The sequence below is a fragment of the Panthera tigris genome, chromosome C2 (genome assembly GCF_018350195.1).
Source record: "Panthera tigris isolate Pti1 chromosome C2, P.tigris_Pti1_mat1.1, whole genome shotgun sequence".
NCBI classification, from domain to species: domain Eukaryota; kingdom Metazoa; phylum Chordata; class Mammalia; order Carnivora; family Felidae; genus Panthera; species Panthera tigris.
In genome coordinates this window covers 71,349,922-71,373,202 of record NC_056668.1, presented here as the reverse complement: position 1 = coordinate 71,373,202, position 23,281 = coordinate 71,349,922, and the positions used below count along the sequence as shown (strand labels likewise).

The following is a 23,281-nucleotide window of genomic DNA, read 5'->3' as shown; positions in this document are numbered from 1 at the left end:
TAATTTCTATAATATGCTATTATGGGGCAGACCTGTTTGATAATTAAAGTCAAGATTGGTGGTGAGTAAGAGACCTTCAGAGATAATGGGACTCTCATTTGGTGGTAGGAGCTATTTGGGTTTGATGGCAGTGAGAATAAAATTAGTTTTAAAGGATATGACTTTAGCAGTCCATATAATGCAGTTATGAAACTGTTCCTTAAGTTTATCACCTAGAATAAAGTACACAGGCACAGAATGGTATGCATGCTTGCCAAGGAGTGGTATAGAATTCTTTTTTTCCCCGTAGAGAATTTTTATTGAGGTAGTTACAGTAGTACAAAACTAAAACATTGATTCAACTTTTTTTGTTTTTTTCATTATTCTGAGAAGTTTGGCTAAGGTAGAATTCTTTTTTAAGGCAAAAAAACCCCAAAGAGTCTTTATAATTGCCCTAAGAGAGTTTCTTATCTTTTGCAGTCATACCTAAGGCTGATATTTTCAAAAACCAGAGCTTGAGCTTGTGAGTTGCTGAATTACAACAACATAAATTAAGTTAACAACTTCACCAGGTCTCTTATGAAAAGTAAGACGTTTAGTGGGAAAGAATGGGACCATAACATTGGACAAATACATAGGGATGATTTGGGTGACCAGTACCTCAGACCCCACTTCTGATACAATTCTATGAATGTTACAAATATTGATCAACTGTGTGCAAGAGAAACACCAACAGATAATGACTTAAACAAAGAAGACATCTACTTTGTTCAACTTAAACAAAGAAGACATCTACTTTGTTCAACAAGAAGTCGAGGCAGGCAGTCTAGAATGTGACTTCTGTGGATGTCAAGAAACCAGATTTCTCCTCTTCCTCCCTCCCATCCCCCCATCCTTACTGTTGGCTTGTTCACACAATCACAATATAGATGCTCTGCTCCCAGGCATTATATCCAAGCGTGGACAAGGAAGATGGGGGTAGTGCCTCTGTACAAAAGTAAACAGATACAGATAAGAGTTCTGCTTATTTTAGCTGGACATATTTTCTTGCACAAATACAATTAAGGTCCTGTTAAGAAAGCAAAGAAGACTGGATATGAGATAGGAAACTAGTAGTGTCTGATATAGTGCCATTCTTTAAAATCAACATACATGGTACAGAGTGTCATTATCTGCAGTCAAAGCCATTGCATGTCATGTGGGCATATCTATTTGCTTTTATGTTTGTAATAAGTTAGCCTTTATTTTATTTTTGAAAAGTTATAGCTATTTAAAAAAAAATTTTTTTATTTTTAATCTCTATACCAAATGTGGGACTCAAACTCTCAGCCCTGAGATCAAGAGTCACATGCTCTACCAACTGAGCCAGCCAGGTATAAAAAAAGTTACAGCTTTTTAAAAAAATTTTTTAATGTTTTTATTTATTTTTGAGGGAGAGAGACAGAGCATGAGTGGGGGAGGGGCAGAGAGAGAGGGAGACCCAGAACCTGAAGCAGACTCCAGGCTCTGAGCTGTCAGCACAGAGCCCAATGTGGGTCTCAAATCCATGAACCGCGACATCATAACCTGAGCCGAAGTCAGATGCTTAACCGACTGAGCCACCCAGGCGCCCCTTGAAGAGCAAATTTTAAATTTTTCATGAAATCCAGTTTATCAGCGTTTAGACTTTGTGCTTTTTGTCTCTTATCTGAGAAATCTTAGCCTAACCCAAGATTTTATCCCATGTTTTTTTTATTTTTAGCTCTTAAGTCAGTGATCCATTTTGAATGAATTTTTGTATATGGTGTCGGGATAGGGTTGAGTTGGGGCTTTTTGTCTGTCTGCATATGGCTGTACACTTGTTCCAGCACCATTTGTTGAAAATATTATCCTTTCTCCATTGAATTGCCCTTTGCACCTTTGTCAAAAAATGATCACATATATGTGTGGGTTTATGGACTCTTCCTTCCAGTGATTATGTTATGTCTTTCTCTACAGCACTTTTCTCTGTCTTAGTGATAGTAGCTTTGTAAATCTCGAAATTGCGTGGTGTAAGTTCTCCAACTTTATTCTTCTTTATAGTTGTTTCGTTATTTCAGATCCTTCGTGTTCCCACATAAGTTTTAGAATCAGTTTGTCACTTTCTTTTTTTAAATTTTTTGAGGAACCTCCATACTATTCCAGAGTGGGCTGCACCAGTTTGCATTCCCACCAACAGTGTAAAAGTGTTCCCCTTTCTCCGCATCCTCACCAATTTCTGTTGTTCCCGGAGTTGTTAATTTTAGCCACTCTGACAGGTATAAGGTTGTATCTCATTGTGATTTTGATTTATATTTCCCTGATGATGAGTGATATTGAGCATCTTTCATGTGTCTGTTAGCCATCCAGAAATCGTCTTTGGAAGAGTGTCTATTTCATGTCCTCTGCCCATTTCTTCACTAGATTATTTGGTTTTTTGGGTGTTGAGTTTGTTAAGTTCTTTATAGACTTTGAATACCCTTTATCCAGTATGTCATTTGCAATATCTTCTCCCATTCTATTGGTTGCCTTTTAGCAAGGGAAGCTGCTGGGATTTTGATTGGATTTGCATTGCTTTATGGATCATATTGGAGAGAATTGACATCTTGACAATATTGAGTATTCAGACCCATGAACATGTATCTCTCCATTTATTTAAGTCTTAAATTTCTCTGAACAATATTTTACAGTTTTTGTATATTGACCTTGTGGGCTGCAGCCTTCCTAAATTTACTTACTAGTTCTAGTAGCTTTTTTGTAGATCCCTTAGAATTTTTTTTTTAATGTTTATTCGTTTTTGAAAGACAGAGACAGACAGAGCACAAGCAGGGGTGGGGCGGAGAGAGAGGAGGACACAGAATCTGAAGCAGGCTCCAGGCTCTGAGCTGTCAGCACAGAGCCCGACGTGAACTGCGAGATCGTGACCTGAGCCGAAGTTGGACACTCAACTGACTGAGCCACCCAGGCGTCCCTAGAATTTTTTATATATATATAGATGGTCATGTCGTCAACAAATAAAGACTTATTTTACTTCCTCCTTTCCAATCTCTATGCCTTTTCTTTTTCTTAACTAGGACCTCCAATACAAAGATAAATAGAAGTAGTGAGATTAGACATCCTTAACTTGCTTCTGGTGTAGGGGTGAAAGTATTCACTCTTTTACCATTAACTTTGATGTTAGCTATATGTTCCTTATGGATACAGTTGATTTGCTAAAATTCTGTCAAGAATTCTTGGGTCTATATGTTCACAAGGAATATTGGTTTATAGTTTCTTTGTCATTTGTTTTGTCTTCCTTGTAATGCCTTCTTTTGGTTTTGGTATTAGGTTAATGCTGGCCTTTTGATGAATTGGGAAGTGTTTTTTCCTGCTTCTGTTTTCAGGAAGAATTTGTGTAAAATTGATTTTATTTCTTCCTTATTGTTTGATGACATTCACCAATAAAGCCACCTGGGTCTGGAGTCTTTGTGGGAAGTTTTAAACTACAGATTCAACTTATTAATAGATATAGGACTACTCAAGTATCTACTACTTCTTTAATGAGCTTTTTAGTAGGTTTTGTCTTTCCAAGGCTTTGTCCGTTTTGTCTGAGGTGTTGAATGTATTGACATAAAGCTGTCCATTATATTTCCTTGTTATTCTCTTTAATGCCTGTAGCATCTATAGTGATTGTTATTAATCCCCTGTTACTGGTAATTTGTGGTTTCTTTTTCCTGACAATCTGATTAGAGGCTTATCAGTTTTACTGATTTTAAACAACCAGCTTTTGGTTTTAATAATTTTTCTTTTGTTTTCTAGGTTGTTGATTTTTGTTCTTTCTCTTTCCTTCTCTGCCGTTTGGATTTAATTTCATTTTCTTTTTCTGTGTGGGTACTTTTTTTATTTAAGATGGAAACTTAGTCATTAATTTCAGACTTTTCTATTATGTGTGTTGAGTTCTGTAATTTCTCTGTAAGTGCTTCTCTAGCTCCATATCACAATTTTTTTCTAGATGAAAGGGAAATTGATAAATGGAATTTTTTAGCTGGGTGTGCTTTCTTTTATAGACATGATTAGGATTCTGTAAGTAAAGAAAGAAAGGAGAATGGATATTGGATAGGAAGTCTGTAGTGTCTGCCATGTTAGACAGTCTTTAAAATCAAACTGCATGCTGTGCACCGTCATTATTATGAACCTGCAATCCACTTAAAAGCCATTGCAGGTCACATACTTACCCTTTTTTTGGTGGTAGCTTAGCCTTAAGTTTATTCAACATTTTTTCCTTAATTTTTTTTTGCTATATGATTTAATTTTTTTTGTTATATGATACAAAAGCCAAAATGAGGTTCCTTTAGTTTTTGTTATTGACCCATATATTTTTTGCCTTTTTGTGGAAAATTTTAAGCATATTCATAAGTAGGAGTTTATTGAGCCTGTATGTATCCATTAACTAATTTCAGTAATTATTGCATGTGGCCAGTCTTGTTTCATTTATATTCCATCCTATTCACATTATTTTGAAATAAATCTTAAGAATTCACTTTTTATTCATTAATGCTTTGGCATGTATCTTTAAAAGATAAAGACTCTTAAAAAAAAGAAATAAAAAAAGGAAAAAAAAACAAAAAAAATAAAGGATCTTTATTTTTTTGAAACACAATCACAATGCCAGTAACACGTCCTTAATTAACAGCAATTCTTTAATATCAGGAGATGTCTACTGTTCAGCTTACAAAATTTACAAAATTTTGTTAACTTATAAAATTTTTTTTTTTAACGTTTTTTTAAATTTATTTTTGAGACAGAGAGAGACAGAGCATGAACAGGGGAGGGGCAGAGAGAGAGGAAGACACAGAATCTGAAACAGGCTCCAGGCTCTGAGCGGTCAGCACAGAGCCCGACGCGGGGCTCGAACTCACGGACCGTGAGATCATGACCTGAGCCGAAGTCGGACGCTTAACTGACCAAGCCACCCAGGCGCCCCTAAAATTTTTTTTAATGATTTGAGTTAGGATCTAAATAAGTTCCATTCAAAAAAACCCATATTTTGTAACTTAATCAGTTTAGCGATACTTGTGACAGAACTTTACCTAGTGGAAAACTGTTGGAATTTGCTTTTCTCATGATCACAATGAAAACCTTCATTGTAATTAAGCTTGGGAAAATATAATTGTTGTTTTTCCCTATTTATTATATGCTGTTTTATTTTGGTTTGAATGTTACAGATCTGTTAGATTTTTTGCAAAATGATGATTACCGAGTTGTTGTTATCCTCTCTGTGTCAGAGCAGTGCTAGTTGAAGAATATAATAAGGCGCAAGGTAGACATCCTTTTCTGTATTGAGTATTTTAAAAACTAGTGTTTGGCTTTATATTTAAAACCTTAATTCTTGTATTTTTCTGGGCCAGGAATAAACCGTTTTCTTGATTTTATTAATTTTGATGTAAAGAAAACTTGTGCTTGCAGCACCGTTGTGGCAGGTCGTAGCACAGTTTTATTTTTGTTTTTAAAATATACATTCCATCTTGGCTGTGTAAGACAAAGTTGTTGCACTTAAATAGCTTAAAATTTAGTAAAGAGAAACATTCAGCAGAAAATAATATTGGCAAGCTGTTATATTTCTCATGTCCTGTTTGACTTTATCTATTTTTGGGTTTAACTGTTTTCTTTTTCTTTCCACCCATGTTTTATGACTGCAACTTGCAGGAGAGCCTTATAGATGCAAGTGAAGACAGCCAGCTAGAAGCTGCCATCAGAGCCTCCTTGCAAGAGACACACTTTGATTCAACACAGACAAAACAGGATAGCCGCTCAGATGAAGAATCTGAATCTGAACTTTTTTCTGGCAGTGAGGAGTTCATATCCGTTTGTGGCTCTGATGAAGAAGAGGAGATAGAGAATCTTGCCAAGTCCAGAAAATCTCCCCATAAAGATTTGGGGCATAGAAAAGAGGAGAATAGAAGGCCACTGACTGAGCCCCCAGCCAGAACTGAGCCTGGAACAGCCACAAACCACCAAGGATTGCCAGCCGTGGATTCAGAAATACTAGAGATGTCACCTGAAAAATCAGATGGAATAGTGGAGGGCATAGATGTAAATGGTGAGTTACATTCTAGACCTGCTTTACTTAAAACTTGAATGTTACTGGAGGGGTTTATATATTTGTTTACATTAGTCTTCTGTCTTAAGCTGTTGTATCTTTTTTTTTTTTTTTTTTTTTTTTTTAAACTCTTTCTTTAGGACCAAAAGCACAGTTGATGTTGCGGTATCCAGATGGAAAAAGGGAACAGATCACTCTTCCAGAGCAAGCTAAACTGCTGGTAAGTATATCTAATTGGAAGTGTTTACGTGAAGCAGAGAAACTAATTAATTGGCATAATTGGCTTTATGAGTCTTTGAAATAGATGGTATTTAGTCTGGCCCCTAACTGAAAACTTACTGTGGTGAATCTTAATTCTAAGTATTTTATTACCTTCTTGAATTATCTTAGGCAAGTTACATAGGGTCTGTCCAGTCAAGGATTTTCTGTTCGTGGCTGCATGGGATAGAAACCCAGCTGAAGTTATTACCTAGCAAAGGGGAGTGGGGTGGTTATTTTGAACATTATAGTGGGGCTCTTGGGTTTCCTAGTAGCTGAAACTGCAAAGGGGTTAAGAACCAAGATTGTTTTCCTATGTCTCTCTCATGGGGCTTGTTTTGTTTCCCTCTTGTGATTTTCTGCTTCACACCATTCTTCTCTCTATACTGGTGGTTTTTATTTACCTCTCAGCTTGTACATGGTTCATCTTAGTGATGCTTGAGGGCCTTTTCCTCTGAAGTCCACAGCTAATGGGCCTTTCCTCTGTGTTTTCTAACCCCTGGAAAAGAGAATGGGTCTGACTGGCTTAGCCTAGTGTATGAGTGAATCCCCCTTAGATCAAGTGTCCATACCTAGCTGCTTGCTGTGGCAGGAGATAGTTAATCTGATTCTTCAAGACTATGAGTACAAGTAGGCTGTGGCCACTGGTGCTGATACCCAGAGCTATCTCCCTGGTCTAGCATTTGGAAGGGAATGGGAGACGAGACAATGAACAGAGCAAGTATAGATCACTGTTTTGAGAGGTTTGGTTTTGAAGCTAGTGGGAGAATGGGCAATAACCAGAGGAAAAAAAATGATTGAAGGAAAGACTGAACATGTGTAAGTCTGATGGGAAGCATCTGTAGAGAGGGAGATGTTGAAGATACTTGCAAAGGAATATTCTGTAGTGGCACAGTTTCTAAGAAGGCAAGAAGGGATTCAGTGCACTGGAGGCAAGATTGTCTGTAGGTAGACTGAAGGACATATCTTCTCTGATGAAAAGAAAAGAAATTGATAAAATGTTTCAAAAGAGGACAATAATTTTACAAATAGAAATTGGGTTTATTGGAGAAACAAACATAATCCTGTATATTTCAGTATCACTTAATGGTCCTAAATTATTGGATACAGGTTTATTATCTCCCCATCAAAAGAGTTATATTGGCCCTTCCACAAGGGTAAGCTTTGGCTATGTGAAAGAATAACTTAAACTTCAGATATCTCATCTGACATGATAAAAATGAACATAGGCTATTTAATACCTTAATATATTCTTTCTTTTTATTTCCATCTAACAGCTTTTGTCTTTTCTCTTGTTTTTCATAGGCTTTGGTGAAGCATGTCCAGTCTAAAGGATATCCAAATGAACGTTTTGAACTTCTCACCAACTTCCCTCGAAGGAAACTCTCTCATCTGGACTATGACATTACATTACAAGAGGCAGGCCTTTGTCCTCAAGAGACTGTCTTTGTACAGGAAAGAAATTAACATCATGGCCTGACCTCTCTCAGCTTACCCCTTTTATCCCTTTTCCTGTGAGATACCATGTCACTAAGTATGCATTTTGGCTCATAGGACCATAGAGCCAAAGTCGGGCAAGCAAGTCACCTGCCTTCTGTTTTATTTCTTGCTCTCTCCTATATTCAGTCTCTTCCCCCAACCCCCTTTTTCACTCCTCTTCTGTTTTCTTCTTTTTCCTACTATTCTTTCTTTCTTACCTAATCTGGTGACCAAATGGAAGTGAAAGAATTAGACCTCCTAGTACTGGCTGCAGGAAATGCATGTTCCAATAAGTGGTCTCTTGCATAGCACTTTTTTGGGATCAAGTGATAATGTTACTCCTCAGGCTCCTTTGGTAAAAGAATGGCTAGATTCAGAATAAGAACAACCTCCTTTTTTTTGTAAGCCCCATTTTTGGTAGAGAAAAGAAATTCTATAACGCTTTGTTGTTCATGTAAGAAATATCACGTAACAAAATATTCAGGCTTTTGTTTACCTGGAAAAAGCATCCCTTATAATTGTTGTTCATTATATTTAAAAATTTTTTTCAAAGGATTCCCATGTTCCCACCTAAAATTATTTTCCATGATATGTGTTATTGGCAGATTGAGTGTTAAATATAGGGTGAGTAGCATGGAGTGGCTTTCAATATCCTAGCCTGAAACAGCTTTCTTCATTATTACTTTATAAATTGTATTGATCCTGCTAGTCCTGGAACGGACGTTTAGTGAGGCGATTTTGGTGACTGGGATAGGAAGGTGCTTGCTGTTTCTGCCAGTACAGCATATTAGTTCCTTTGGCCCTTCCATTGTTTGGGTCCACAAGTGATCTGTAGGAGAGCAACTGTTCAATTAATCATGCAGTACAGTGGCTTGTGGTTGTAACCACTATGGTAATTGATTGTCCTATGTGCTTTAAGGCATACTTATGTATGTCCCGGGGGGGTGGGGGGGGAGAAAAAGATGCAGCTGAGAGTTGCTAACCATGTTCCTACGGTTAGAAAGAATGATTCATTTTTTTACCCCTGGTTGGAACAATTCCTAAAAGGTTCTGGTGACTGAATGAGCTTAATTCCTCTACCGTTTTCTTGCAAAAGGTATCAAAACTGAAAGCCTCTCTAAGGCAAAGACCTTTAAATTCAGTTTATAAGACAACATTTAGTAAGGGAGGTGGAGAAGGTTACCAGTAATCTTCAGATGTGGGGTTCTTCTGCCGACAAAAGCCACATTCAGACTTAGCTGGTGAAAGCTTTTTTCAGTATTATTTAGAAGAGGCCATCTTGAATCTATGTAATACTGTCTGACTTATCACCTTCACCATATGCTCAATTCTTACTTTGAGCTTTAAATAGAGTCCTCTGAAGGGGTAGTAGTGATTCTGGTGGCAAAATCAGAACTTTAACTTGTTCTATAGAATGGACCTATTTTGTCAGTTGGGGATTTGGATTGATTGATTCTTCTACTTGAGGAACATAAATTGCTATTGCTCAGAGACCTTTAGGTTTCCATCTACTTTAAGATCACTCTTTCGGCAACGTGGGGATTAAAAAAAAGATGCTTATTGTGTTGCTAGTACACAATTAGAGAATATGGTTTCTAATGGTTGGATTTTGAGGGACCCTTCCTAAAGAATGAGTATGTATCTCCTCAAGGAAATCATGGAAAATTCTGTTTATTCTTTAGTGAGTCCTTTTGAATTAATGTTCTTACATTTTTTTCTAAGTCTGTGTAAGTGCTTATGTATAAGTATATAATTGTATAAATATTTATAAATATATTTATATAATTACAATTTCATTTATACCTTGAGTCAAAGTTCTCTCTTTAGATTGGTGACTGAGTAATACCATTTCGGTGTTTTTCTCATAGGCTCTCGAGGCTAACTAGCAGCTTCTCATTTATTGAGGAAACATGGTTTTCATGTTAATTCCTCAATTGTATCTCTGAACTTGGATAATATACTTGCTATCTGAGGAATAGAGCTATATACTAGCAAAGGTGCAGTAGAAGGTTTAAAAATTGTTGGTAGTAGACAAAGTCAGAAATTAAAAATTCAGGGAGGCACAGGGTAAGAACTGAGGGTATGCCCAGCTTTGGTGCTGTGTTGGCACCCATCTCCACTCTCAGCAAAGTCACAGCTAAAGTCCAAATCTGTCAAAAATGTGAAGTCAAGAATTTTCCCTGTGGGACTCTGTTTCATTCTTTTACCTACTAACTTCTCTCTAAAACGTATCTCAAGAATCCGAGACATGCTCATTAATGATAGGATGTAGTTCTTTTTGATGAGGTCAGCCGTGGCATATCCATTTATGAGAAACCAAAGTGACTTTTTCAACTTGGATAACTGTGAGATGACCGAGTAAATATAAAGTGATTTAAGTAAGCATATCAAAGACTTAGGGCATGAGATACTGATCCAACTTAGATACAGTTGGTGTTTTTAGAGTACAAGATGTAGAGGATTTTATTTTATTTTGAGGCAGAAGTGTAATTATCCTGGGCTTGATATAGAAGCCCATGGGGGAGGGATTATGGATTATACATGGGAAGAGTAAGTATAAAAAGGAGTACTGCTTCGCTCATGAACTCAATTCACTAAAGGAGTATGCTTCCTCCAGTTTGTCTTCTTCTTTGCTCTGCAAATTCCTTTGCTCTTTGGAGGAAAGATTTTACTGAATAGATTAAATGAGGCTAGTAAGATTAGTTAAAAATAGTCATTCCTTACAGGTATTGGAAACAGCTCAAAAGAAAAGATGGGGAGGAAAAGGACAAGATAGACTTTGAGAAGGACAAGAAACAAAGATGGGGAGATGGAATGAAAATTAGTGGGGGAAAAAAGTGACAGGAAACATCTTTTGAATTTGATTTAGAAAGGAACCAGAGAAGAGAAAGAACAGCCAAAGAAAGAACAGAGGGAAGAATGCGGAACTAATTCTGAGTAACTAGCATGTGCTAGGTACTTTATGTGCATTTTCTCCTTTAATCTTCTTATGAACTCTACAAAATACACACTTTCCCCATTTTGTAGGCAGGAAGAAAGTGAAGTTCATAGAACCCGCTCAGGATGTCACAGCTAGTAATTGACAAAATCAAAATAGGCATCCAGAATCCATGCTTTTTTTACTCCCTTGCTGTAGTCGCCCACAACAGGGGAATCAATTTACCCAAAAGGTTCTCTTCCTGTGTTTGGCTCTGTAAATTATCGTTTGGTTTGTTTCCTTTTAAAGCTTGTGGGATTTGCACTATGCCTGTAAATTCTTATTTACACCACTGTTTTGAGGGACTGATTATTCCTTTTTTAAAACGGTGCACTGATAAAAATGTGAAAGGAAAATATGTGGCATTATTTGCCAAGAATAGATGGAAAGGCTAAAAAATAATTTTATCTTTTTTAAACCATTTTTTGGAAAAGATACAGTTTTCTTTGTCCCATCCATACCTAAATTGAGCTATGTGTATATTTTTAAATCTTCTATAAAATTCTACTTCCTTGACTCTAGAAGTCAACAAATATTTATTGAGTCCTTAATCAAAGTTGGAAATGTCTTGAAGTCTAATACCTGGTTTCTTCCTGTTTTATCCAGTTGGAAAGACACACTACACATGAGATAATTGAAGAACATGTAAATGTTTACCTTTCTGGGGCTAAACTATAATTACAATAAAACTTGAGAAAAGGGAAAGACTTGTGTAGGCTTTCGTTAGGAAAGGCCACAGAAAACTAAAACTGAAAAGTGGCAAACTCTGTAGCTCAGAGTTTTTGACTCACCTGTATTCTTTAGCTCCACCTTTTGTAACTGCTAGACTTAGGGCACAACGTTTATCGGTAGTGTATATCCAGCACCCAAGTAGGAAAGGATTATTGATCCTAGGACTAAAGATTTTAGCTAGCAAGGATCTCACTTGGACACTTAGGAAAATACCAGAGGGAGCCACTAGCAGCTGGAAAGTGAAGGAAAGATTTAATTTCTCTACCCAAGTACGAATGAAATATATAGAGGGGCACTGTATGTAGGCATGAGTGCACTCGGGTAACAGCTCTGCTATACTAATAGAGAATTGGACTGGATCAGTAGTTCTGTTTTTTCACGTTAAAGGACTTATTCAAGTTTGGCAGGGGTGGGGAATTGTGGGGTTACATATTAATAACATTAAGACCATAGCTGGAGAAAATGTGCATATGAAATTGCAGACCCTTTGCAAAAACTCTAGGAACCCACAGATTGCAGACCACCGAATGAGATTACCTCTGAAGTCCTTTCCACTCTAAACCTTTATGCTTCTAGTTTCTCCTCTTTATTACATATTATCCCTAGGCTAATTAAAAGTTTACTTGTTAATCAGTTCTTTCGCTTTTTTTCTGTGTCCAGATTTCCCAGTAACTTCATCTAACCTCACTGTGTGACCAAATCTCCAAAAAGGAGACTATCGTAGTTCTAGACCTAGTAATGATCTTTTAAACACAATTCATCAATTTTAAAAACTTCATGCTGTGTTTTGAATCAGTGTTAAGTAGGACTAAAATGTAATTAATGAGAACCAAATATTTCACTGACACCAGAATTAAATTTTATTTTACCTGTGTGCTTAAAGCACTTTACTGGATGAGCAATTGTTAGGAAATTGATTTGACTAAGTTGTAAAATTTACACTTGGTTTTAGCAGAAACAACTTTTTCAAGATCTAATTAGACCAACTTTTAAAAATATTTCTTATCCCACAAGAGTGCATCTCTGTTATGTTGTTCATATTTTCTCTCTCTCTCTCTCTCTCTCTCTCTCTCTCTCTCTCTCTCTCTCTCTGTCAGTCTGGCCCTCTTTCACTTAACTACTCAATAGTAAATCATGGGATGCAGGTTGCTGAATAAGTGATGGCTTGTGTAAAATTAAATGAGATAGGAAGAACCAACCCTACTGATGAACATGGCAGTTTCCCAGTAATACAAGCCTTGATGAAAAGGCTACTTGAAGACAGCTGTGTCCTATGAATATTCAACTTCATTGATTTGCCTTGCATAGCATATCAATCATTGTCTTGCCTTGACACTTAGTATTGCATTGTGCACAGTTTAGATTAGTGGCAAGAATGTTTAGTACAGAAAATAACCAACAGAGAATACCAAGGCACTATCTTGATTTCTCTTGTTATGTAGAAATTTGGTATTTCGGTGCTGGTTATTTTGGTCTTTGACTCAACCGTGTGTCAGTTCTGCTAGAGAGACAGTTTAGAATCAAGAATATTTTTTTATAGAGATTATGATGACTTTGATCGTTTTCCCATGAAGTGAACTTGTGACTAAATTATTGGATGTGACTATGAGGCCGTGAATTAGAAAGTCTTTTTATCCTACCTTCTCTTTTACTTTTCCATTCTCTATTCTCTATTTTTTGGATATCCATTTTCTGAAAATTAGTCATGACTTTTAATGAAATTAGCTATGTTTAAGAAGTTCCATTTCTAAGTTTGAATGTATAACATTTTTAATTTTTCATAAATTAATATATAAGGGAAGAATTTGAAGCAAATGGTTTTATAGCTCATTTTCTCTCTGTACCTAAGAATTCTCTTATTCTGTATATAGAACGGCTAGCTCCATGATACCCTTCCTCCCTTCTTTGTCCTACAGAATGTTCTGTACTGCTTAGAATCTCAGTCATTCTCATAAACATGGTAATTTTTGGTTCAAGCCTTTATTTGCCATATGATCTAAAAGCAGAGGTGGGCAATCCAATATGAACTACTTCAGTAAAACAATTTAGCATTTCTGAAAAGTATTTTCTTTTTTTTATTTTTTTTATTTTTTTTTTTTTTTATTTTTTAAAATTTTTTTTTTTCAACGTTTTTTATTTATTTTTGGGACAGAGAGAGACAGAGCATGAACGGGGGAGAGGCAGAGAGAGAGGGAGACGCAGAATCGGAAACAGGCTCCAGGCTCCGAGCCATCAGCCCAGAGCCTGACGCGGGGCTCGAACTCACGGACCGCGAGATCGTGACCTGGCTGAAGTCGGACGCTTAACCGACTGCGCCACCCAGGCGCCCTGAAAAGTATTTTCAAGAGATGACCAGATTTACTTGGATTAGAGATACAAATACCAATGGTAGTGTTTTGCCTAAACAATCCCACATTAATGTCTTAATACGAGAAGTTGCCTTCTTATACTTAATTCTGTGGCAACAAATAGCAAGTTTTTGTTGTCTGGTATTTCCTATATACAGACCAAAATGCCCTGAGATTTTCTCTTTTACAGGGTCACTTGAGTCTTCAAATAGGAAGAATAGTCAAACTACGCTGGACTGAACGTGAAAAATTTTATCTGCATCAAAAAAAGTTATTAATCTAACTGGGCTACCACGAATCATTCATTTATTAGATGTAAATAAATAAAATGGGAGACATTTCAAATCATTGGATAAATTCTGACCTGGAATTGAATTCTCCCCTTCTTAAAATCTTTTATTTGCTTTTTTCATAGACTCAGTATGAGCATCTTAACTAATAAGGGATAGATTCTTGATCTGGAACTGTTCCCTGCCATTCTGCTTTTTTTTCCCTTTTGTCAAGCTTGCTAGCTTTAGAAGAGTACATGTTACCAGGTTCTATTTCAAGTTAATGACTTTGGAATGCTGATGCTCAACTGGGTATCTGAATGTTTTCAACAAAATGGTTTTATAGTATGCTTTTCTTGGAGCTTCTGTGTTCTTAATAATGGAAAATATCAATAAATTATGTGATTCAAAATATAAATAGGTTTTTTACCCTAATCATATGTTCTTAATAACTTTTTGATGATTTATTGCCCTGTAAATTAAACCTCACATGAAGTTACCATTGCCACCAGAAAATCCCCTTTTACCTGCTAATTAGAATGAAAGTAGTATGTGACCTCCACTTTTTAGTTAAGGAGTGTAGCAAGCTTGTAGTAGGGGCTGTTTATCTTACCCATTTTGGGACTTGGGCCTTGGGCCTTGTTACTTTTTCCGTTTATCCCTTCAATTTTGGAAAGCCTGTTTAAAACTCTTGCTGGGAAACAGACAGTAAAGCTATGATATAATCCTCTAGTCTTAGATATAGAGAAATGAGTACCAGTTGATGCTAACATGATACTTAGACTTTGAGGGGCTTTCATCCAAGCTTTGGCATGAATCTTTTATATACAGTTTTTTCACTCCTTTAAAAATCTTTTCTAGAATGGTTTTCCTTTTGATTGTTAACAACTTCTAAGCATCTGGTGTCTTCTTTCTTTTCTTTCTTTCTTTCTTTTTTTTTTTTTTTTTTTTAACCCTTTAAGAAAAGTCCTTTTTCGAGTAGGTATTGATTGTTCCATGAATACTCTCAGGAGTGTTTGTAGGCTCTGTGCATGCTTTGTATGAGTTCAGTTTGAATAATGCGTTTTGAATCATCTGGGATGTCCCAATTCTGGCATGTCTTCACTAATTGTGTTTTTTAAACATTTTTCACATCATTTCCCAAACCTCACTTCCCATCTTATTCAGAGAGGTTAATCAAGGAATGAAATTTGTTTGGGGAATAGGGATGGGGGTGGGTTGGGGACTTGAGTGAGGTCAGCTTGGGGTGTTTGCTTTAAAGTGTTTCTCAAGCAGTTCCTAAGAGTATTTAGAGATTCCCTGGGAATCCTTATTCTGGACAAAGTGGTGGTCTTAGTGAGATTTGCATTTTTAATGCAGGACAGGCTCTAAATTTAATCTGTAGTGTAACTTTGTTATTGAATCCAAGAAGATAATGGACAGAGACAGTGCTCCTATTGTAGCGTTTCTGGCAAGTGCTCCTTAAAAGGCACATAGAGTTCTCTGTGTTCTGGGTTTTTAATCCCATGGTGCTAGGAGATATTTGTTTCTGCATCTCTTCTCAAAAGTGGGAAGAAGGGTTCGGGACCAGTGAGCAAGGGGGCAACTGGATCATCCACTAAATTGTTTTGTTCACGACACACTAGAGACCCTCCTGTACATCTAGCAAGTGATAATTAAGGTGCTAGGGAAAGCCTTAAATTTGAAGACACATGGAGGCGATAGCAAATCTAAACTTGGAGGAGGAAAAAACCATGCCATTAGATAAAGCAGAGCTGTGACTGCTGGCTAAGACTCCATGGAACTTCCACTTGCTCTAAAACCAGGGAAATCTTAGATAACTGGGTGTGATGTATCTATAGATACACATAGTCTATAGGTAAATAATTTCCAAAATGGGGGTCTTTCAGTTGGTGATCCTCTGGTTTTGGCTGTACCAAATTGTGAATATTGCTGTGTTGTACCCAGTTGCTTTATATTGGTACTGCAACTTGAACGGGGCGGGTGGGGTGGGACATTTGGGGTGGGGGCGGGAGGGGAGTGGGACGATCAGTCTTTTGAAGACATCAGCTCACTGTGCTGAGAGAGGGACCAAACTCAAGGAAACCTCTGATCTATAAATTCAACTGCTGCATTTTTTTATAAATACATGTAAATGTCCTGTTGTAATATTTGATCTTGGAAATAAAATCAAAAACTTTTCAGTATTAGTTTTTTGTTACTGTTTTTGTGAGAGAAGACTCTCTCTAGATATTACTTTTAATTAATATCATTCAGGATTCAAAAGCTTGCCCTCATATGCTCATGTTTAGGATCCTGAAGTATTTATTGACAGAGGTTAGTTCATAGTCGCATTGTCAAGGATAATGTTTGCTAGCTTCTCTTTTAATAGTATGTCGAAACTTTATGGTAAGTGCTGTATAAATGTTAGTGAAATTGTCATGAAATCTTTGGGTGAGCTGGCCTTTTAGGAAAGTAGGATCCTATAACTCGATATTTGGGCAATTCAAGCATGTAATCTTTCAGACCAGGAATAGTGATTAAGGACTCAGTTTAAACAAGTAAAGGAAAAACAGAATTACTAAATTAATGGGAGAAAAGCCAGGAGATATGATTGTATTATATCATAGAAATTGAGGTCACTGCCTAGCTCATGGTAACCCCAGAAACCAGTTTGTGCAATGCCTCTTGCTCTTTTTTTTTTTTTTCTTTAACATTTATTATTGACAGACAGACATAGAGCATGAGCAGGGGAAGGGCAGAGAGAGAGGGAGGCACAGAATCTGAAGTAGGCTCCAGGCTCTGAGCTGGCAGCACAGAGCCTGACGCGGGGCTCGAACTCACCAACTGCAAGATCATGACCTGAGCTGAAGTTAGTCGCTTAACCAACTGAGCCACCCAGGTGCCCCTGCCTCTTGCTCTTAAGGAACTATTCCTCATCCCCACACTTCAGCAACCTATCCTGATGGGACTTGCCATCTTCTTCCAAGACTAGGTCTCCCTGGCCACATGGGTCAGCCAAGGGTTGGACCTAAATAGTAAATTGGACTGAGAGGGGGTGTCTCCCATTCCTCCAGCCACAGGATACTTATTCTTAACTGACCTCACTATGTGCCAAATAATAGAAGTATGGGGATGAGCACAACAAGCACAGCCCTGTCCTCAAGGAGCGTATTTTCAAAGAATACAGACAATACACAAATTTAAAGACAAAGGTTTGATTCAAATACTGTGAAAAAAATAGAAAAGCAGATAGAGAATTCTGCTTTAAATAAGATGTTGGGGAGTTAACATTTAGGCTGGCACCTGAAGGATGCGGCGAAGGTGGCCATGCCAAGAGTAGGAGGGGAACCTCCAAGCAGAACAACAACTGCAAGAGCTGGGGAACAGGATGTACTTGAGGTATCGAGAGAAGGCAAATGGGTCTGGTGTGTAGTGAGCAAAGGGAGTGGCCTAAAACGCGCAGGAGCCAGGTCATATAAGGCCTTAGTAGGCCCTGGTAAGGAGCCCAGATCATGTTCCAGGTGTAATGAGAAGACATTATCATGTGGACAGTGAGTTGGAAGAGCGCAAGAACAGAGACTGTCGCAGTGATCAAACAGCAAAACAGAGGTCTCCTGGACCAAAGAGTGAGAGTGGAACTGGGAAGTAGTGTATAGATTAGAGATGCATCATCAAAGTAGACATGGAAAGACTTACTGTCGGATCAGATGTGGAGGAACGAAGGAAAGCGAAATCAATCATGAGTTTCCGGCAGGGAGTAGGTAGCGGTGTCGGTACTGAGGCAGGAAGATGTGATCAGGCAGGTTTGGTCGGGGGAGAGATCATTTTGGACGTGTTCACTGTGATACTTCCAAGGGTAGGTGTAGTACAGGAAGTTGGACATGTGAACGCGAAGCTTGGAGGAGAGGTGGACTGGAATTAGAGATCTGAAAAACCATCAGCATTACAGAGTTTATTAGTCCCATGAGAAAGAGTGAGGTCACCTAGGGACAAAGTTGAAGCAGAGGGTCCAGAATCCAGGTCTGGAGATCACCCAACAGAAAGAGGCCCAGTCGAGGGGATGCAGCCAATGAGAGAAGAGAAACACCAGAGTGAGGTGTCAAGGGAGTGAAGAGCGAGAATTTCAAAAAGGCTCTAGAGGCCACCTAGGTCTAATTCTGTCTCAGGCTCAAGTAAAAAGGACAGGGAAGTGTTTATTAGATGCAAAAAGTCACTGAGGAGACCAAGAACAACCTCAGTGTGGTGTTGGAAACAGAAGCCTAATTGGAGTGGGTTGACGTTTGTAATATTTGTATACTAATGAAATAAAAAGAAAAACAATACTTCCTCTTCAGTGGACTGGTATGAATGGCAATTCTTTCAACATCTATCTTCCTTTTTTTTCTCCCTCCAATTAAGGGAATGTGCTCTCCTGTTTAGTCAGCTGTCAGTTGAGGTCGGAGCCCACCCACAAGGAAGCTGACAGTCTGTCACTTTTATTTGGGGAAGACTGGCCTGATGGTCGTCATCTTTTCCCCTTCCCTCTGCCAGTGAATTCCATGCTCTCAGCTTCCTCTATTCCTTGCTCAGACCCCACCTCCAGACCCCCCAGTATCCCTCAGAATGGAACATCTGTCTCTCCTGTTCTCCTAAGCCTTTCAGTCTTGGTTTATGGCATTAGGCAAATTATTTTCCCACCCAAGCCCCGTTCTTAATGTGTGCCTTTCCTAGACTCCCATCTGCTTCTCCCTAGAAATGTCACCACCAAAGTGGTAACTAGTAGATGTGTCTCCAGTGGAGCCAAATTCTAAGATTATTAACACATCGGTAAAAAGGTAACGCTGTAGTTCTTTTGTGGCCGTGTCCAGGCCTCCGTTACCATAGAGGCTTCCTACAGGGACGTGAAGAATTTGAACTAAAGCTGGCCTTACTAAGTAAAACTGTTGCAAGTATGCCGTTTCTAAAAGAAGTATCTTATCGGTAAGACTGATCATTGAAATGTGACACATTTACCCTAAGGAACAAAAACCTACAGCTGCTATCATAAGCCCCAAAGAAGTCTGGTACTTTCTTTCAGGGGTTAAAGCCAAATTCCATCACTTCCCTTTGCTCCACAAGCACCATTTTAATGATACCCATATGAGAGTGTCAGCTGTTAGATAAGCCATTGAGTTGGGAACAGAGACCCCTTCTAAAAATCTGAGCGAGATCTGGCAGTTAGCCATCAGATCACTCTAATGGCTCAAGTAACAGATTTCTAACAGCTAATGCATATAAAATCCTTTTGCTAAGCTGAGATCCAAGAACAGCGGGAGGGGACTAACTCATTCTAGGCATCTCACATTTTATTTAATGTTCAAAATAAACTTACAAGGTAGGCATCGTTTCATAAATGAAAAACTGAGGCCCAGTTTATTACTGGGGCTCTGTAAACCACTCAAGTTCACATAGCTAATAGGTATTTGTGACAGGAATTGAGACCCAGGTCCCTTAGGTGCCCAAGCACCACAGTACCGCCTCTAAGAAGAAATACTTTAAGATGGTTGGAATCTGGGTTGGGGGCAAAAAAAAAAAAAAAAAAAAAAAAAAAGCTCAAGCATGAATGTGTGGAATTGTGTAGAGCGTACACTCAGATAACAGGATCATTTCCCCAATCTCATTCACTGTTAACTCTGAGCAAGTCAAATTCCTCTGTTCTAGAATCTCTTCATCTGCATAATAAAGCTAACCTAACATGTATTTTACTTGCTGTAAGTCTGTTGTAAAGATCTAATGAGATAGTTTGTACATGTGTTGTATAAGGTGAATAAATGTTTCTTCTTACTATAAAGCTTTGTGAATACTCAGCCTAGTATCTTTTATCAAAATTCAGTTCTCTGGAAAGACACAAGAATTCATTTAGGTTCTAAATGGTTCCCTTTTGCAGTGAAAATGAAAACTGGTTCTATTTAATGAACTTTTCAATAGTTATTTACCAGCTTGTCTTCAGGCACATGTACATCTGCATACATAGAAAGCAGCTCGTATGTAGTTTTAAAAAAATGTAATAGTCTGTTATAATTATCCCTTCTCATATACATGCATCAACGGTTTTCTCAGGATTATTTGTTTTCATCATTAGAAGTAAAATCTGTGCACAGAGACTATGCGTGTTACTTGGTCTGGTGGATGAACTAATTCATTAACCAAGTGATTCCTGAACTCCTACCAAGTTCTAGGCTCTATGGTAGGTTCTGGGTATACAGAACAGAGTAAGATACAGCCTCTGCCCTCAGGGATCTCACAGTTGTGGGAGAAGAGGCATAAAAACAGCACAGGTAAATCAAATGCTGTTGGAAGTGGGCAACAAAAAGCAGTGACCGTAAAGGAAAAGACTGATAAATGGGACTTAATTAAAATCAAGAACTTCTCTTCATCAAAAGGTATCATCATTAGCAGAAAAGCAAAGCACAGACGAGAGGAAACATTCATAATACATATATCTGACAAAGGTGTCATGTCTGGAGTTATAAAGAACTCCCACAGATCAGTAAGAAAGAACCAATAAAAACTGAGCAAATGACTTGAGCAGGCACTTCTCAAAAAAGGAATTCCAAATGGCCGGGTAAGTGTATAAAAAGTGCTTACTCATCAAGAAAATTCAAATTAAAACCACAATGAGAAACTACTAAACCACTGGAATGCCTAAAATTAAAAATGTTGGTGAGAATGGGAAGTAACTGGAACTCACACACTGTTGCTGGGAGGTGTAAACTGGCAGGACCACTTTGGGCTACTAACAATATCATTTACTAGAATTAAATATCCACCTACCCTATGACCCAGCAATCCCACTCCTAGGTATATTCCCTAGAAAAATTAGTGCATAGGTTTTCCAAAAGACATGTATAAGAATATTTGTAGTGGCATTATCTATAATAGGTAAAAGTTGGAAATAATTTAAATGTCCATCAACAAGTAGAATAAATTGTAATATAATTCCATATAATGGAATAATAAAAAAGAATGAATTATATGAAAGATGAATCTTATATATACAATATTGTGTGAAGAAAACCAGACACAAAAAAGTGCACACTATATGATTCCATTTATATGAAATTCAAAGATAGCCAAAAGCTAATTGGTGATAAAAGCCAAAATAAATACACTGGGGATAGGGATAATGAAGAGAGGGGACATACTAGAATCTTCTGGAGATTTTGGCGATGTCCCATATCTTGATTTGTAATGACCCAGTTACCCTGGGTACACATATACAAATTCATTAAGTTTTATAATTGAGATTTGTGGGAGTGCCTGGCCGGCTCAGTTGGTGGAACATGTGACTCTTGATCTTGGGGGTGTGAGTCTGAGCCCCCAGATTGGGTGTAGAGATTATTTTAAAAAGATCTTTTAAAAAATAAAAGTGTGGCCTATTTTATTGTGTGTATAGAATACCTCAGTTTAAAAAATAATAAAGTACAGTGAGAACATAGAGAAAGAAGTGCCTAACTCTGAGCGAAGAAATCGGGGAAGAATTCCGGGGGATGATTGAACTGAATCTTGAATAGGAGATTGTCAGAAGGGGGTGAGAGATCTCCCATGCAGAGAGCACCACAAAATGCTCAGCACTCTCTTGTGACTGCTACAAGATGATGGTGGCCTGAGGCTTGAACAAGAAAGTTAGGAGGCTAGTAAAGGAACCATGCAACGTATCCAGTCAGCAAAGTAAGGAGGGTGATAAGGAAAACATGGTGGCTGCTCTGTCCAGTGCTGGTTTTCCAAAGAGCCCCAATTCTGCAATGAGTGAAAGATACGGGCTGCTAGTATGTGAAAAAGTATTGCTGCTTGAGCAAGACGGGAGGATAAGGTATTTCTCACGGGTTCTTGTCTGACTCATTGAGACACTTTAGCTCACGAGGCCATGGCTCCTGGTTCCTTCCTTAAGGTCACATGAGAATGAGCAGAGGGTGGGTCATCAGGAGAGGGCTCACCAAGAAGAGAAAACTCCTTCAATGGAGGCCTGTGGGCAGTGGTGTGGGGGCGCATGCACACTCACAGGCTCGCTTGCCTGGGTGACCTCTCCATATATACAGAGCCACCCTGCCCTCTTGGAGGGTTCTGAAACGGGAGCTTCTGGCCTGCCCTGCAGGAGTCGCAGTCCCAGCCAGGGCTGTGGGAGCACAGGCCTACGTTGAAGACAGAGCCCTTCTCCAGCTTCTTTGTCTCCCATCCTGATTCTTGCCACTGGATGCAGGTAAGCAGAGATGAAAGGGCTCAGTGAGGAGATAGCCAGGGAACAGTATGGCCTAACAGTTAAGGGCACAAACTTCCAACTCGAATGAGACCTGGCTGTGCCACAGAGCAGCTGTGTGGCTTCAGGCAATTCACGTCACTTCTCTTTGCCTCGGTTTGTCAACTTTGGGCTTCTCCACATGCTTAGAATACTTTTCCTTGCCAACTTTGCCTGCCTAATGCCTCGTTGTCTGTGAAGTCTTAGCTTGGTCAGCACTTCCTCCAGTAGGTGTTACCTCACTTCTGCAGGACAAGATTAGGCGGTCCCTGGTGTGCTTCCATTACACCTTTGGTTGGACGCCTCTGCTCAGCACCTGTTTATTGCCCTGTCATTGTCCCCATTCGGCTTTAAGCTCCTCAAGAGAAGAGACCGTCTCTGATTCGCCATGGTATCTCCAGCTCCTAGCATCGTGACTGCCAGAAAGCAGTCACTTACACTTAATAAATATTGACTGCTGAAGGAATGAAAGAAAAGGCTGTCGGGGTGATGAGTGAGGTAGATAGACACACAGAGAATATGCAGTCTTTTCCTTCATATGACTTAGCGGATCACTTCTGTTGTTGCCTAGACATCTGGCCAGTGATTTGTTTACCCAGTCAGGATCACAGGTTAAAACAGGGCCTGCCTGGGGTGCCTGGGTGGCTCAGTCAGTTAAGCGTCCGACTTCAGCTCAGGTCATGATCTCGTGGTCCGTGAGTTCGAGCCCCGTGTCGGGCTCTGGGCTGACGGCTCAGAGCCCGGAGCCTGTTTCAGATTCTGTGTCTCCCTCTCTCTGACCCTCCCCCGTTCATGCTCTGTGTCTCTCTGTCTCAAAAATAAATAAACGTTAAAAAATAAATAAATAAATAAATAAATAAATAAATAAATAAATAAATATAAAACAGGGCCTGCCTGAAAGCCTGGTTTTAAGGTTTCACCTTATGA

At 38.6% G+C, this 23,281-nt stretch overlaps 1 protein-coding gene across 5 annotated transcripts in view; it reads left to right on the top strand.

Annotated features, from left to right (window-relative positions):
- The window catches only part of UBXN7 (UBX domain protein 7), a 57,689-nt gene extending 44,127 nt beyond the window's left edge, over window positions 1–13,562 (top strand). For all 5 annotated transcript variants that reach the window (XM_042998399.1, XM_042998398.1, XM_042998396.1 and 2 more), the window contains 3 exons: window positions 5,662–6,055; window positions 6,196–6,275; window positions 7,619–13,562. In XM_042998399.1, coding sequence (XP_042854333.1) covers window positions 5,662–6,055; window positions 6,196–6,275; window positions 7,619–7,780 — 636 coding nt within the window. In that variant the 3' untranslated portion in view covers window positions 7,781–13,562. The remainder of the gene's footprint in view (window positions 1–5,661; window positions 6,056–6,195; window positions 6,276–7,618) is intronic.
- The last annotated feature ends 9,719 nt before the right edge of the window (window positions 13,563–23,281 follow it).